This window comes from Aotus nancymaae, unplaced genomic scaffold (genome assembly GCF_030222135.1).
Source record: "Aotus nancymaae isolate 86718 unplaced genomic scaffold, 86718_ANA_hifiasm-v0.15.2.pri h1tg000021l, whole genome shotgun sequence".
Taxonomy (NCBI): Eukaryota; Metazoa; Chordata; class Mammalia; order Primates; family Aotidae; genus Aotus; species Aotus nancymaae.
This window is the reverse complement of record NW_026988433.1, coordinates 12,358,611-12,375,293: the sequence shown is the minus strand read 5'-3', so window position 1 is coordinate 12,375,293 and position 16,683 is coordinate 12,358,611. Positions and strand designations below refer to the sequence as shown.

General features: G+C 47.7%; 1 protein-coding gene across 1 annotated transcript; it reads left to right on the top strand.

Moving 5' to 3' along the window:
• The first annotated feature begins 1,951 nt into the window (after nucleotides 1–1,951).
• Nucleotides 1,952–14,637, top strand: UNC119B (unc-119 lipid binding chaperone B). The gene is made up of 5 exons (XM_021675478.2): nucleotides 1,952–2,212; nucleotides 5,374–5,487; nucleotides 8,337–8,448; nucleotides 8,579–8,751; nucleotides 10,884–14,637. The coding sequence occupies exons 1-5, from the start codon at nucleotides 1,969–1,971 to the stop codon at nucleotides 10,994–10,996; spliced, it is 756 nt and encodes a 251-aa protein (XP_021531153.1). The 5' UTR covers nucleotides 1,952–1,968; the 3' UTR covers nucleotides 10,997–14,637.
• The last annotated feature ends 2,046 nt before the right edge of the window (nucleotides 14,638–16,683 follow it).

The window sequence follows — 16,683 nt, the reverse complement described above, 5'->3', positions numbered from 1 at the left end:
TACATGTAGGGTAAATTCCTGGATGTGGACTTGCAGGTGAAGAGGTTATATTTGCCATCATCCCTAGAAAGAGAAAAGCCAGGGTCCAAGTAACTAGTCTTGTTGCTCTGAGAACAAAGCTTCCATGAACAAGTATATGGGAAATGGCCACATGCTAGACCACCCTCTTGGCCATTCACAATCAAGTAGCATATTAAAAGTTCTGGAAATTCTTCAGTAACCACTCTCTGTTGAGTGGTTTTGAAAGAGTTGTTTGCAAAAGGAAAGACTTTAATTTTTGTACATATTTATTAAAATCTCCCTGAGAATTGCTTGAACCTGGGAGGCAGAGGTTGCAGTGAGCTGAGATTGTGCCGCTGCACTCCAGCCTGGGCGACAGAGTGAGACTCTGTCTCAAAAACAACAACAACAAAAAAAAAACAAAAAAAAAACCTCCCTGAACAGTTTGTTAAATGCCACCATATGCTAACCTCTCAAAGAGAGTACAGCATTTGGGTAGGAACTTGGCCATACACTGTGCCACCCAGCTGGGTGGCTGGGGTGGGGTCAAGTTTGGACTTTGTCCAGGAACCAAGAGAAGCTCGTTTTGGTGACTTTGGTGAGAGGGACTCAGCACGCAAGGCCTGGGAAGAAAGTCTGGAGGCACTGGGGGAGGGTTGCAATTTTACTCTAACCTGGCTGAGAAGTGACATCAGACCTAGCAGACACACTGCATCAGTCAGGTCCAGGCCTCCAACACAGAACAGTGCAGATCTAGAATCCCTAGAGAAGGAACCCCTTGGAGTGGAAGAGGGTAGACCACAATTCCTTGTTGACCCACTTCTGGCCAGTTGGTGAAGTCATGGCTAACTTCCAAGGCTCAGTGCAGATGTTGCCTCCGTGAAACCTTCCCAACCCCTCAGACTCTATAGCCAGGTTAGAATAAACCACTCCTGTGTATATTCCTAGCACCATTGCTGCATCTCTTACAGTACAGTCAATGAGTCTAGTTTGTCTTCCAGTTCATACTAACCTGCCTTGTGAAGAGGAAGGGTCACATAATGAATTATATCAAAAGTGGGAGCTCCTCCATAGTGGGATACTGTTCAGGCTGTCCTTCAGCCATTACTGAGCACCTACCCTGTGTCAGGCATTAGCTGAACTGCTGGGAATTCAGGGGTGAGGCAGACCCAATCTCTGCCCTCTCACATCTCCTGTAACCTAGCTCAATGTCTAGCCCAGGGCCTGACACAGTAGGGCTTAGGGATGGCAATCTCATTGGAAAGTTTGTCTTGAAGCTGCCTTTGCATAACCAGCACCGTTTTAACTTACCTTCTATGCTAAATATATTAATAAACATTTTCTTAACATGCATTGTCCACTAATAGCTTAGTGTTGAAGAACAGACCTTGAGTCAGATGGACCTGGATTCAAATCCCTGTTCCCTCCTCTTACTGCCTGAGGGACTTCAGACATGTTACCTGACTTCTCTGAACTTGAGCTTCCTGATCTGTAAAATGGAGATAGTAACACCTCGCAGGTTGTTGTGAGGAGTCTGCCCTATAGCAAGTGTCCTGACATATAGCGAGTGCGCAGTAAACACTGGCCATTCTTGTTGGTGTGATTATTGGGAACTGGTTGCCATTGTGCTGTTGGTACTGGTAGTAGAACTCTTGGATTGAGAATGCCTAGATGGTGCACTGAAGATTCTGTGTGCTCTTTCAGACCAGGAGGAGGATGAGGAGGAAAGTTTATATGACGTAAATTCATTTGACCGTAAGACATACATTTAAAGATCGTGGACGACCAGGCAACGCTAGGCCTTCCACCTGGCAGGACCAAAGTTGGGGCAGAGCCGCTGCCCCGCCCCCGGTCCCCGCCCCGCCCCGCCCGGGACCCCGCCCACTCCCGCCCCGGGGCCCTGGGCCCCGCCCCCGCTCTCCATAGTTACCGCGCTGTGGAAGCGGCGGCCATCTTGGCGGCGGAGCGATGAGCGGGTCGAACCCGAAGGCTGCGGCCGCGGCGTCGGCAGCTGGGCCTGGGGGGCTGGTGGCTGGCAAGGAGGAGAAGAAGAAGGCGGGAGGCGGCGTCCTGAACCGCCTGAAGGCGCGGCGGCAGGCGCCCCACCACGCGGCCGACGACGGCGTCGGGGCAGCGGTCACGGAGCAGGAGCTGCTGGCGCTGGACACCATCCGGCCCGAGCACGTCCTGCGCCTCAGCCGGGTCACCGAGAGTGAGTGCCGTGCGGGCCGCGCCCTCCCCTCGCGCCGGGCCCCGGCTCCTGGAGCCTTCCTCGGACCCAGCCGCTCGACCGGCGCAGGAGTTTCCCCAGACCCCCTCGGCCGGCTGGGCCGCGCTTCCCGCTGCCCCGCCGGCCGTGGTCTGCCCCCGCCACGCTCACGTAGCTCAGGTGGGGAAGGGCTCTCCTGGGCTTGACCGCATTCCTGTGAGCCCGGCCACGCTAGGATGCCCCTCAGCCAGTCGGTTCCCCAGGTCGGCCGGACCTGTTTGGGTAGCGGGCCCGGGTCAGCTGAACCGGATCCTCCTGAGCCGACTGGGAGCCGAGGTCCCCTAATAAATGGACCCCTGGACCCCCAGTCTGGAACCCCGGCCATCCGTGAAGTTCCCTTTCAGCCAGGCGACCCCAGCCGTTCTGCCCCAGCTCCGCAGCCCCTGGCAGGCCAGAAGCCCTACCTGCTTCCTCCGCCCCGGCCCCATTGCCGCCCTCCCCCGTCGCAGTCTGCCGTGCCTCCCTCCCTCTTTGGGTCCGAAGCCTTGCGCCTTAGTGTGCAGGTGGGTTCTTACCCACAACACATGGCCGTGGCATTTCCTGCCCATTTAAAACTGTGCCACATTAAAACAAAAAATAAAGTTTCAGTTTGTGTACAAACTCCGACATGTGAATCCTGCTTTTGACATTTATTCTCATGAATTAAGAATGATTTCAGGGTTTCAGAAATGCACAAAAGGCAACCATCCTAAGCTTTTTCATTGACAGGAGGATGGGTGGAAAGAAAAATATTGCCCAGTCCCTGCCCTGGGTGACCTCCCTTTTTCTGTTCTTTGCCAAGCCAATCCCTGACTTGACGTCTTTTCTCTTGCTGCTATTTCCCCCCCCCCCGGAGTGTGCAGTCACAGTTAGGCCTATCTTGCCCTTCCCATCACTCCTGCCCTTCAGTCTCCTAACCCTGTGGCGGCAGCAGCATTCCCTGATGATCGAAGGCTGCCGTGGTGTCTGAATTGCTATACCAGTCAGCCCAGGGCTGCTCAGGTGCACCTCAGGTTGCTGATGGCAGCTCTAGTAATTTGGATGGAAGTTTTGGTCCACCTGTGCGAAAGGGAATTCTCATCTCCTCAAAGAGTTTTAATTTGATTCTAGATATTTGGATGCCCCCATTTCCTAGCACTGTTTGGGTTGGGACTGTCCTTAGCAGTCCTGAACATATCTTTAGACGTTCTTGCTATTCAGTTTTATTGCAACAGTGCGAAAAAGCTTTTTTATCTGAACCGGTTTTCATTTGGAGCTCTGAAAGTACACAGTGCTCAGCACCTGGTCTTGGTAACCTCATGCCCTCTCCTGCCATCAAAGGTGAGTTAGGGTATTCTGTACCTGGCCCTAAGCAGCATTCTCAGTGAGCACTCGGGTCCTGTTTGAGGGCTTGGGATTGTTGATCATTGTCCAGACCCACCTCTGCAGCTTCTTGGAGAAAGCCACAGGTCAGAGCCTGGCAGCCTCTTTGTTACTCTTCTTAACGTCTTGTTCATTCTATCTAGCAGGTTATTTGAGTACTCTCTAAGGGTGCAAAGCCAATGTTAGCCTTTTTAGCAGTTACAGAATAATAAGTTCTCTTGCTATCTTACTAAAGAGACAACTTGTGGCTGGGTGCGGTGGCTCACACCTGTAGTCTCAACACTTTGGTAGGTTGAGGCAGGTGGATCACGAGGTCAGGAGTTCAAGACCAGCCTGACCAACATGGTGAAACCCCGTCTCTACTAAAAATACAAAAATTAGCCAGGCATGGTGGCGTGCCCCTGTAATCCTAGCTACTTGGGAGGAGGAGAATCGAACCCAGGAGGCGAAGGTTGCAGTGAGCAGAGATGGTGCCATTGCACTCCAGCCTGGGCGACAGAGCATGACTCTGTCTCCAAAATAAAAAAATAAAAAAGAGACAACTTACTTGTAAAACACGAAAACAACTAACTCAGGCAATAAAAGATAAAGCATCAAAATGAGTTGTGGAAAAGGTGCTATCTGGAATCGTCCTAGAAAGAAATCAGTGAACTTTGCTGTGATCAGTATTATTTGAATTAGCTGCTCAGGTTGTCACATCTACTTACTTGGGCCTATTGCCTTCACCAGCAGCTTTGTCCTGTTGCCTGGATATGTATGGTCTACTGTATGATTTTGTGTAGCCCACAAACTAAGAATGGTTTGTACATTTTTAAATGGTTGAAAAAAACTTTAAAATCTTGTAACACGTGGTTATGTAAAATTCATATTTCAGCATCCATAAATACAGTTTTATTGGAATATAGCCACAGTCATTCATTTGTGTATTGTCTGTGGATGCACTGTGGCTGCAGTGACAGAGTTGAGTAGTTGTGACAGAGACCATGTGGCAGCAAAGCCTAAATTATTTAGAATCTGGCTCTTTACAGAAAAATTTGCTGATCTCGGCTTTCTTACACTGACAGTTGGCAAACTAGCACCGTATTATCTGCTGAGTCAGTTTAAATGTTTTAGATTGGAATTCCATACAAAGTTCTGCCCTGTTGTGATACCCAACTTGATAGATAATGAAAGATTTTTAGGTGTTTCCAAAGAAATCCCCCTTTTCTATCCTAGTTTCTTTCTTTCTTTTTTTTTTTTTGAGACAGAGTCTCGCTCTGTTGCTCAGGCTGGAGTGCAGTGGTGCGATCTCTGCTCACTGCAACCTCCGCCTTCTGGGTTCAATCAATTGTTCTACCTCAGCCTCCCAAGTAGCTAGGTGCGTGCCACCACGCCTGGCTAATTTTTGTATTTTTAGTAAAGACAGCGTTTCACCATATTGGCCAGGCTTTCTCAAACTCCTGACCTCATGATCTTCCCTTCTCGGCTTCCCAAAGTGCTGGGATTACAGGCATGAGCCACTGCGCCCAGCCTTCTATCCTAGTTCTAACAGTTTTGTAAGTTTTCATCCAAAGCAAGTCCTTGTTCTTTTTTTTCTTTGTTGGATCCCCTACTTCTGTTTATACGACATCTGCTAACAATAACACAAGAGAAAGTTTTTGGGAGTATTTTAAGTGTATTGTGTAAGAAAAAATCTTGAGTTTGCTTCAAAACTTGAGAATTAAAAAAATGGTAGTTTTGGAGGATTATTTAACAGTATTGGTTTCTCTCTCTCTCATTTTCAGATTATTTATGTAAACCTGAAGACAACATCTACAGTATTGATTTCACCCGCTTCAAAATTCGAGATTTGGAGACAGGGACAGTGCTTTTTGAGATCGCCAAACCTTGCGTTTCAGGTAGGCCTCAGTGTTGTAGTGACCACTAGACATTGGTTTCGAGCCAAAGGTCTTTGAAACTCAAATCTTTGTGTGCCACTGCATCCTGTTTTTTGGACTCCACTGTGTCCCGCTTCTATGACTTCTTCCTATGGCCTGGTTTGAAGCTGTGTTCAGAGGCTGATGCTTGTTGAATGTCTCTGCTGGTCACTGTGTTCCACATCTTTCTGCACATCAGTGTATGTAATCCTCACACCTGTGAGGAGTTACTGTTATCTCCATTTTACAGCGAAGGATCTGAGGCCTAGAATCCCCAAGCAGCACTTGCCTAAGGTCTTGTGCTCGTTCATCTTATCATGTTGCCTCTAATTGGGAGAGAAATCCTTGAAATTAAACTATAATGAGGAAAACTCACCTGAGCCTAGAGCCCTCTTGGCGGGTGATAGGAAAGATTCCAGTCCAGACATGAGGCAGTTTGAGCCATCTTCTCACTCTCCTTTACATAGTGCCATGGATTTCCCAGTAAGTCCTGGTTTGGATTTTAATCTTGACCATTTTCTGAAGGAACAGACCCAGAAACTCAATTACTTGGGGTTCCTTAAATTAACCTCCAATAGCCACTTGCTGGGCTTGTGATACAGTGCCAGGGTGATTCATTCTGGCCAGGGGACCACAGAAGCCTTTGGAGCACCTCATTGGAGGTTTAGCGCCCCCTGGAGTTAGTCATTTGTTAGAACACTGGTACAGATACCAGTAGTATCAGCGTGGTTTGTAAACTTATTTTAATAAGCATTTCTTGTCTGATTTGCCACTCAGAAAGAGCCTGCAAATTTGATAAGGACCTGATTTTACCCCTACCTGGTGGTATTTATGCTTTCATAATCTAATACTGACCAGTGCTCCTAAAGGCTCAAGCTTGTGGGTAGTTTTTTATTAGGATGGTCAGATCAGGACCAGCTAGTTTCCTGGGTCTGTGGTGTTCTTATCCCTAAGCCACATATCCCAGTACCTGGGACATTTCAAGGACTCCAGGCCTACTACAGATTCGTGGATTTGGATTAGACTCAGAGTTGTCATTTCAGTATAAGACAGAAGTGTTTCAAGAAGTTCAGCTGAAGATACTGTAAAGTATCTTGATGTTCAGTCTCTCTAGTTTTTACATTTAAGGATCTTGATTCACTTGAATATCCCCACATTGAGGCTGGGTGCAGTGGATCATGCCTGTAATTCCAGCACTTTGGGAGGCTGAGGCCGGCAGGTCACTTGAGCCCCAGGAGTTTGAGACCAGCCTGGGCAACATGGTGAAACCCCATCTCTACAAAAAATACCAAAAAATTAGCCAGGCATCATGGCACAGTCCTGTGATCCTACTACTCAGGAGGCTGCTTGAGCCTGGGAGATCAAGGCTACAGTGAGCTGTGATTACTCCATTGCACTTCAGCGAGGGTGGCAGAGTGAGACCCTATCTTAAAATAAGTCAATAAATAAAATATAAAAAAGAATATCCTCACACTGAATCAGTACCGTCCTGCAGCACTTGTTCTGATGAATTTGAATCCCCGAGATTTGCTCTCTCAGTCACATTGTTGGAGCCAGGGTTCTAGAGTCTCTGGGTGTGAGACCCTACTCACCCTGGTTGCCCAGTCGCTCTTGGGCTTGTCAAAGGCAGAGATGTTTAATGCTGAAAAAGACTTGTCTTATGTTGTACCCATGTACAGCTTAGACCTGGAGAAAATATCCTCACTGGACACTGGTGGGTACTAACTCCTATTCACATTAGAATGCTTGTTCTCTGATTCATTTTACAAATCTTTCATCTCCTGGGTTCAGGAATGGACTAAACCAGAGACCAGCATTAACCTTGTAGGGGCCCCCACATCTGCTTCACCCTTTCCCAGGTGGTAAGGGTTAGGTCTGGTATGGCCTAGAAATAGACATCAGTCAAGGAACTACAGTATCCCAAGGGTGTAGGTCAGTGTCTTCTATTTAAATAACAAAAGTATTTCTAGTGGTTTATCTTTGCATGTCTGCCAGAAATTTTTATATTCATTGGAAGAACTTTTTGATAAGTGTCAACTTTTTTTTTATTTGAGACAGAGTTTCACTCTTATTGCCCGGGCTGGAGTGCAATGGTGCCCCCTTGGCTCACTGCAACTCATGCCTCAGCCTCCTGAGTAGCTGGGATTACAGGCACCCACCACCACTTCTGGCTAATTTTTATATTTTTAGTAGAGACGGGGTTTCACCATGTTGGCCAGGCTGGTCTCAAACTCCTGACCTCAGGTGATCTACCCGCCTCAGCCTTCCAAAGTGCTAGGTTTACAGACATGAGCCACCATGCCTGGCCGACAACTTTTATAGTCTCATTCTTTTAGGTTAGTGGCCAGCGCTTCAACTTGGTCAGCTACAGATCTAGTCTATATAATATAGACCATGTCAGGTGCCCAGTTCCCAGCTTGTGTTTCATCAGCCTTCGCCCTTAGGATATGGCATAAGCCCCCAAATTATTAAAAAAAAAAAAAAAGGCTAACAACTTAGTGTTGAAGAACAAGCATTGAGTCAGATGGACCTGGATTCAAATCCCTGTTTCCTCCTCTTACTGCTTGAGGGACTTCAGACATGTTACCTAACTTCTCTGAACTTGAGCTTCCTGATCTGTAAAATGGAGATAGTAACACCTCGCAGGTTGTTGTGAGGAGTCTGCCCTATAGCAAGTGTCCTGACATATAGCGAGTGTGCAGTAAACACTGGCCATTCTTGTTGGTGTGATTATTGGGAACTGGTTGCCATTGTGCTGTTGGTACTGGTGGTAGAACTCTTGGATTGAGAATGCCGAGACGGTGCACTGAAGATTCTGTGTGTTCTTTCAGACCAGGAGGAGGATGAGGAGGAAGGAGGTGGAGATGCAGACATCAGTGCAGGACGTTTTGTTCGTTACCAGTTCACACCGGCATTTCTCCGCCTCCGGATGGTCGGGGCTACGTGAGTACCATTGCTACCTGAGGGGAGAGCATTCTGTTTGTTCACAGAGAAGAATGTTTTCGGTTGGGTTTTGGGTTGGCTTTAGAGGTGGGAGGAGACAAAGTCGGGCTCACAGAGATTTATTTTCCAGGGTGGAGTTCACAGTGGGAGAAAAACCTGTGTCAAACTTCCGGATGATCGAACGGCACTATTTCCGGGAACACTTGCTGAAAAACTTTGACTTTGATTTTGGCTTCTGCATCCCCAGCAGTAGGAACACTTGTGAACATATCTATGAGTTTCCCCAGCTTTCGGAGGATGTCAGTATGTATCCCCTGACTCTTAAAGCACTCTTGATTCTGAGGGCTACAAGGAATAAACCTTGAAATCCATCTGGTCAAGTGCCCAGGCTTTGTCACATGGCAGTGGTGACATAATGCATATCTAGTTATTTGACCTCAGGCTTCTCATTTCCTATTGCTCTTGGCTCCTGTTTCAAAGTCTGACTCTGCCTGTATGGGAGCAGTGAAGGTTTTTTTTTTTTTTTAATTTGAGACGGAGTCTCACTCTATCGCCCAGGTTGGAGTGCAGTGGTGCAATCTCGGCTCACTCCAACCTTTGCCTCCCAGGTTCAAGCGATTCTCCTGCCTCAGCCTCCTGAGTAGCTGGGATTACAGGCATGCGCCACCATGCCCAGCTAATTTTTGTATTCTTAGTAGAGACAGGGTTTCACCATGTTGACCAGGCTGGTCTGGAACTCGACCTCGTGATCTGCCTGCCTCAGCCTCCCAAAGTGCTGGGATTACAGATGTGAGCCATTGCGCTAGGCCCTCTTTTTTTTTTTTTTTTTCTTTTTTTGATACAGAGTCTCACTCTGTTGCCCAGGCCGGAGTGCAGTGGCACAGTCTTGGCTCACTGCAACCTCCACCTCCTCCGTCAAGTGATTCTCCTGCCTCAGTCTCCTGAGGAGCTGGGATTACAGGTGGCTGCTAGCATGCCCGGCTAAATTTTTGTATTTTTAGTAGAGTCAGGGTTTCACCATGTTGGTTAGGCTGGTCTTGAACTGAACTCATGATTCGCCCGCCTCAACCTCCCAAAACACTGGAATTACAGGCGTGAGGCACCGCGCCGAGCCTGAAGGTTTAATAATACAGGCCCTCCTTTTAGATGCCTTCTGTGGGAAGACAGTGCCTAAGGGAAATAAAAGGAGGCCTGTGACCATCCCATCCCCAGGCCTTGTCAGTTTCTGCGACTTTGGCCTAGCCATCTCAGGTTAGCATCCTCTGAGAATAGTTAGGGAAAATTCAGGGCATTTATGAGGGTGTGAATGGAATTCTGTGACTAGTGATGCCTTCAGTTGCCTTGTTGGGGAGGATCCACTGATTGGTCCTCTCAGAATCCCAGGTCCTTAAGAATTGTCATATTCTGAAAGCCAGGTGCCCTATACTCGTGTGGTGGCAGTGCAGTTCCCAGGTAAAATGAGGATTGCTGAGATGTGGGGCAGCGTGTTGATGACAGCATCTGATTCTGACTTGAACCCCTCTCCCCAAGCTGGCTGGAATATGTAGATACTTGCAAGAAAAGATTATATATAGTGTTACAAGTTTTACCCATGAAGGCAAATCAGCTTGGAGGGCAATATTCTGCATATAAACCAAATAGGTTTGGCATTGGTGGGATCAAAGAATTTTAAAAAATCAGTTTCACTTTTCGAGAACTGTGATAAATAACAGCACTTCCTCCAGGGGACTCAAAATGCCGTGTAATCATTAACTCAAAACTGATCAGAGGTAGTGACTGTTAATTATCTTTACCCTCCAGTATGGTTAAAGAGGTCTGGGCAATTGCCTGAACAAACAGAAGACTTCAATTTAGATTCCAAGACAAGCAGACCTATTGCTGGATCATTTGCAAGTTAATATCCAAAAGGTCTTCGGAGAAGGCTCCCTGCCCTGTGTTCCCTGCGCTCATTTCCACCTAGAATTCCTTGGGTTGTCAGGGGTGCGTGTGGGAGGTGGGCATAGCAAGGCTCAGATTTCTGAATTTGGACTGGAATATCTAGAGGTGGGCCACTGACCAGAGGTCAGGGCTTGCTTCAGTCAGCTGGGAGCACTGAGTAAATAGGTTGGTGGGGTCCATGTTAGCAAGAGGGTGAGCACATTTCCCTGGCATCTTAGCTGAAAAATCCAGGCTGGAGATGACGGAGGAGGCCATGGCAGAGAGCTGATTGCATCCTTATGTTGAAATGCAGATCGTGTTCAGTTTGGGGGCCTCTGGTCTCTCCAGTTGTCAAGGGCTGGCTCCCTCTGTTCGGTCCTCATCGTTATTCTGGCAGAGTATACTCTGAAGTACTGGCTTATTTTGGAGGGGATGCAAAGTTTTCTGCCACCTACCCTGTACGGCAGACTCAAACATAATTCTTTGCTTTTTTTTTTTCCCCTTTGCCTGACTTGCAGTTCGTCTGATGATTGAAAATCCTTACGAGACCCGCTCTGACAGCTTCTACTTTGTTGACAACAAGCTGATAATGCACAACAAGGCTGATTATGCCTATAATGGAGGCCAGTAAGTGCGGCAGGAGTAGACAGGGGAGGTGCTTTGCCGCGGCCACAAGATCCTGGCACACAGGGGCGATTGAAGCTGCAGTTTGTCAACACACATCTGGAACCTGGCCCCAGGAAGCCAAGGCTGGGGTGGGAGTTTCCTGTGTGCCAAAGGAGGTGCCAAACAGTGCTGTGTTTTCTTCCCTAGTATTTTTTCTTCCCTTTTTTTCCCCTGTCCCTTAGGTCTCAGAGGTACTATAGTAAAGTAAAAAGTTAGGGTAAAGCTCCTGGAATCCATGTTAAAAAGTTTTATTTTTCTGTAGTTCTGGCTGCCTGTTGGTTGTCCTGACAAGCCCTTTGTCTCTCCAGGCATAGCTGTGCCTGGTGAGAAGGCTCTGGCCAGGCCCACTGGCAGGTCTGCAGCTCTTAAGGTTCCTGGGTGCTGTGGGAAGCCGAAAGGTAGGCCTCTTCCAGGTAGCTCCTCCTCTCCCCTCCGGAGTTGCCATCAGCACAGTCTGCCCTTGGTCTGTGTGAAGTCTTACACCAACTGGAAGAAACTTGAAAGGGTGGGAGGCGGGAAGATTCCAAGAGTGGAGGCACCAAGAGATGGGGATGCTGCCAGACTGAAGGATCTGCTTGTGGAGAGGCTGCTGCTCCGTCTCACCTCCAGGGTCCTCAGCCAGCCCTCCTGGGGATAGACCAAGGTTTCAGCCTGGCAGTGCCTTCTGTTCTCATTTTGGAGGACAGATAAGCTTGCTCCGCTTCTCCTGGCTCCTCCCTTCTGAGTCTCTTATGAAATAGAACGTGTCAGCTCTGTTCACAGAACAGTAGTATCTCAAGGCCAGAGACCAAGACTTGAATTTTGTTTATTTCCAGACTTCTTTTGGGGAGGTTTTATAAAATGACTGGTGTTCCCAGCATATGTGATACGTGGTTAGACTTGTGATCATATTAATCAACTTCCGGGGGCTAATCTGGTTTATGTTTGGGAGGATATGCTTAAAAATCAGCAGCAGGTTTCTAACGGAGAGATTTGACTTTTCTCTGCACTGCGCAGCCTGGAGGATTGGCTTTTGATGGGGATTTGCCTCCAAAGCTCTTTGTAGATTTCTTTTTTGGGGGGGTTTCCTATCTACCTTTCTACTGAAGTAGTTTCTGGAACTATCCTGGTGGATCAGAGCTACGTAATGCAATCTGATCCTTCAGACTGCTAGTTAGAATTGTTTTAGGTATTCAGAAGGGGTGAAATAGGCTGAGGTGGCCTGTCAGAGTGATGTCTTCTCATACAAGTTCCCTTGCACATCTGTGGGCTGCTTTTGTCCTCAGACCCTTAGTGGACAGACTCCACGACCCTCTGATGAGATGATTGATGTGGTCAGGGTTCAGTTAACATCGGTAGAAGAATGTCCCTAGGAAAGACCCAGGTATCTGGTAAGTGACTGTGAGGTGTCACAGTACCTGTGACAGGAGAGCTGTGTCCCAAAGTGCTTGGGAGAAAAGCCGTATGGGGGCCAGGGACAAAAGAGACAGCACGTGGCCACAGAAGTTCCTGTGCATCCACCACCAGTGCTGCTCCCTGTGTGGGCTCTAGAGTGAGTGGCCCTGAACCTTGACCCAGTGCTTTGTACCAGGCCAGAGTCTTGGCGATGCCATATGCTGGCAGCTTTCTCACTGAGAAGCTCCTAGCTTACCCCCATGTGTTGGCATTGGATTCAGCCCTGAGAGAGGGAAGAGACCATGCACCCTGTGGAATGGGTTCCTTATCACCAGACCGGCCACACGCAGAACTGGCGTCCACTGTAAATCCAGGTGCCTTATGTGTGGCTCTGTCCCTTATGCTGCTGGGGAAAGCTGCATAGCCATTGTTCCCACCTCCTCATTGGCAGATGCCAGCGCAGTTAGCACTGTCTCCTCACCTTCTGTTTTTCATTGTGGCTCCTCAAATGGGATTTGCATGTTCCTGTCAGGCTTAACAACAGTCCCTTCTCTCTTTGACAGAGGCCCAGGTGGGGAGTTTTTACTATTTGATATTTTAACGTTATCTGGGATGTGGTTCTGGAGCTACCCAGAGCTCTGCTCAGTAGTGTGTGTCTTGGAAACGTGCCCCTGGGCAGACTGTATCTAGTACAGTAGTGGACTAGCTCTTATCTGCAGTGTTTGCTTTTGCTAGGAAGAGGACCTGGAGGAAGGAGGAGGTGGGCAATCTGGCTTGTGTTGTGCTATATCCTCTTCCTTGTTAGCTTGCCTTAGTCTCACTGGAGACCACTTGCAAACAGTGCTTGGTCCATGCCCAGCAGGACAGGGCTTTGTTGCTCCTGAAAGTCCAGTGTTCTGTATCTGGGGCTCTGGATTCCTGTGCCTAGCTGCTCAGGAAATCTTGAGAAGCATTCCCACTCTGGGGTGTTAACCAGGATGAGTTTGAAATTCAAGCCTTTCTTTGTTACCTGAGTTGGTGAGAAAAAATTGCAAGGCATGCTTTCTCTGAAAGTAACAGAACCAGTCAGGCTGCCATGTTATTAAGGAATCGGAACTGTTGATAGCAGTTATCTTGTGGGTGATACAATGGGAGGGAGAAGGAAAACTACCTGCATGGGGGCTCTGCCCTCTGTCAGGAGGTGGGAGCACCTTTCATCAGAATAGCAGGCCCACCTGTTGCCACAGGGCTTGCCCCCTACCCCTTCCCCTCTTGCTTCTGTTCCTCTGCCTTGCAATCTCCTGGAGAGGGCCTCTTTTCCTGTACAGCCTTTGGGCCAAGATGCCCTCCTAGCTTCTCCAAAGAAGATCCTAGTTTATTTCATTCTATGTTTTAAAAGTTAAACAGAGGACATAACAAGTAAAAGAAGTTTTGGGCTAGAGTAGGCTGTTGTCTCCTTATGTATTAGCTCAATACTATTTTGGAGAGAAAGCATTTTTTCAGCATGTACTTCCTGAAGACACCTCAGTCTTTGGGCCATTTGATTTGCAATACATAGGATGGAAGAATGTGATTTGGGGCTGACCATGAACTGGAAATTCGTGAAATGGCAGTGATTGGGCAATTGTCAGTTTATGTTTTCAGTTGAAGTGAAACTCATTTCTGGGGTGGACTTAATAGGCTGTGTCTAATGTACAAACTGGGTGAGACCTGCCTTAGTGTGTCCTGCCCCACCACTAGGCTTCCAGCGTATTCTTTTTTCCCCTCTGTAAAGTTACTTTCTTCTGATGCCCAGTGTCACTATGATGTCAGTGAGGTCTGGGGGTGAGGACATTGTGTCCTGAAGTTCACAGGACAGACTCCTTGTCCCAGTGCATGAGGATTCCTGTGGCATAAGGTGCTGCTGTACCTGATGTAGGAGCCTCATCACTGAACCATTGTGTTACTCACATTCCATGTCACGGAACATCTCAGCCTCAAGAAGGATCTGGTGGAGGTGGATTTACTCCTTGTTTTACAAAGGACTGTGTAAAGTCATTGAAGTTGTGAAAGTCTATTTTTTTTTCCTGTAAATCTATTTTTTACAGAATATAAGAAACATCAATGACCTGATCTGTCCTTCCTCCTCCTCTCCACCCAAGATCCACATTCCAGTTTTTATTGTCTTTGTGTCCAAAGTAAACTAGGTGACTTATTTGTATAAAATGTTATTTTGCCACAAGAGACAGTAATAAAAGAAAGATTTTCACAGTATGTCTCCCTTATCTTGTCTCCTGATTTGTCTCCCTTTGTGTTGCTGAGAGGTGCGGGGGTGGGGTGGGGGCTCCAAGTGTCTTATTTCGGCTGATATTTGGCCTTTCTGTAAGTAGTTTAGCTAGAGTACAGCTGGCTTCTAGGGTGATCGGGGAATTGTACTGTACTTTAGGGTTAGTATTTTGGCTTTATATTTTCCCAGAGTGAGTGGCTTTGTGAATTGAAAGTTTACATGCATATTTTAAAGGTAGGCTTTTTTTTTTAGACAAAATTTCGCTCTTTTTGCCCAGGCTGGAGTGCAGTGGCACGATGGTGGCATCACACTCCAGACTGGGCAAAGAGAGCACAGTGGTGGCTGACTGCAACCTCCGCCTCCTGGGTTCAAGTAATTCTCCTGCCTCAGCCTCCCTAGTAGCTGGGACTAAAGGTGCCCGCCATCACGCCTGGCTAATTCTATATCTTTAGTAGAGACAGGGTTTCACCGTGTTGGCCAGACTGGTCTTGAACTCCTGATCCTGCCCCCCTCGGCCTCCCAAAGTGCTGGGATTACAGGTGTAAGCCATTGCGCCCAGCCATAAAGGTAGGCTTATTAAGGAATACTTGAACTACAGCAAAATTCACCTCACTTAAGAGTATTGATGCATTTTGATAAATGAATAGTCTTATTACCCCATCACAGTCATGATACAGGACATTTCCATCATACCCACTCAGAAAGTTCCTGAGTTCCTTGTGTTTGCAGCCAGGTCCCTTCCCCCACCTCAGCCTCTTGCAACCACTATCTGATTCTGTCTCTATAGGAAAACTTGGATGCTTTTAAAATGAAACTTTACATTCATATTTACAGTCACAAACAGTTCTCAGATAAGAATCTGGTTTAGATGCTCTTTGGCACCTGAAGCAATTATTATTGGCCTCTGCTCACAAACACAACTCACTTATTTCTCTCTTTTCTCCTGCTTTTTCATGGTTTCTTCCACCCGGGGCTGGTGCCAGGTGGGATGACTGAAAGGTGAGGAAGCCTTCAGAGCACGTGCCAACGACAGCCATTCATTAAAGTACTGAGAATTTAGAGGCTTTCTTTTAAATGCATTATTTAAAATGAAAGGTAACACATTAAGGACTTTGCTGTATCTTTTGATTGGCTCTCCTCTAGGAGGTAGTAACCGAGGTTTCTACTTTCCTCCAAGAGGAAGAGACAGAATTTTTGGCAAATAGGTCAATGCTGGGAACAGATGCCTGCCTGGCTGAGTGTTAGGAAAGAAAGGCAGTTGGAGGGATGTGTGGGTTCCTGGGAGGGTGTGGGTGGTGCCAGGCGCTATGGGAGTCAGAATCACATTTGTGCAAGATAAGACCTTTATGGGACAAGTAAAATCAGCATAGTTTCTTGGGCAGGGCGAAGGCATCCTGATGAAGATGCTAGGGGTCAAAAGTGTGGCTCTGCCCCAATCGGGAGTGAGGTCGACAGGATTGAAGTGGAACAGAGAACAGTTCCACCCACCTTAGCCTCTGGGGAAAAGAAAGCTCCTTCCCTTGCAACCCAACTCCAGGGGCCTAAATACTGATCACCAACGCAAGACAAAGTCCTTAAGCTTCTTGGAGCAAGTTGGGGAGCAGATAATTTCAGATGCAAAGTGCCTTTAATAAACAGAACAAAAGATAGCCGGTGGGGGAGGCCTGGTGTGGTCAGGGCAGGCCTCCACGACACCTGAATGAAGAGGGGGCACTCCAGACAAGGGGAACAGTGATCGCAGAAGCCCCGTGTCACGAACCAGCTAAGGGTCTTAGAGAAGAGCTACCTCATAGAGCTGAGCAACAATAACCAGGGAACGGCGGACATGGGCCCTGATAGACAGGGCAGGTCTTGGCTTTTCAAGCCATAGAATTGGATTTTAGGAGAGGTGGGCCCGCCGACAAAGCCAACAAAGTTTTAAGCCGAAGATCGACATCTTATTTAAAAAGACCTCTTTGGCCTTTCTGCGAGGCTCTGTCCTTAGTTTTGTTTTGTTGGCATTTTGATTAACGAATGAGGGCACCAACAGCCAG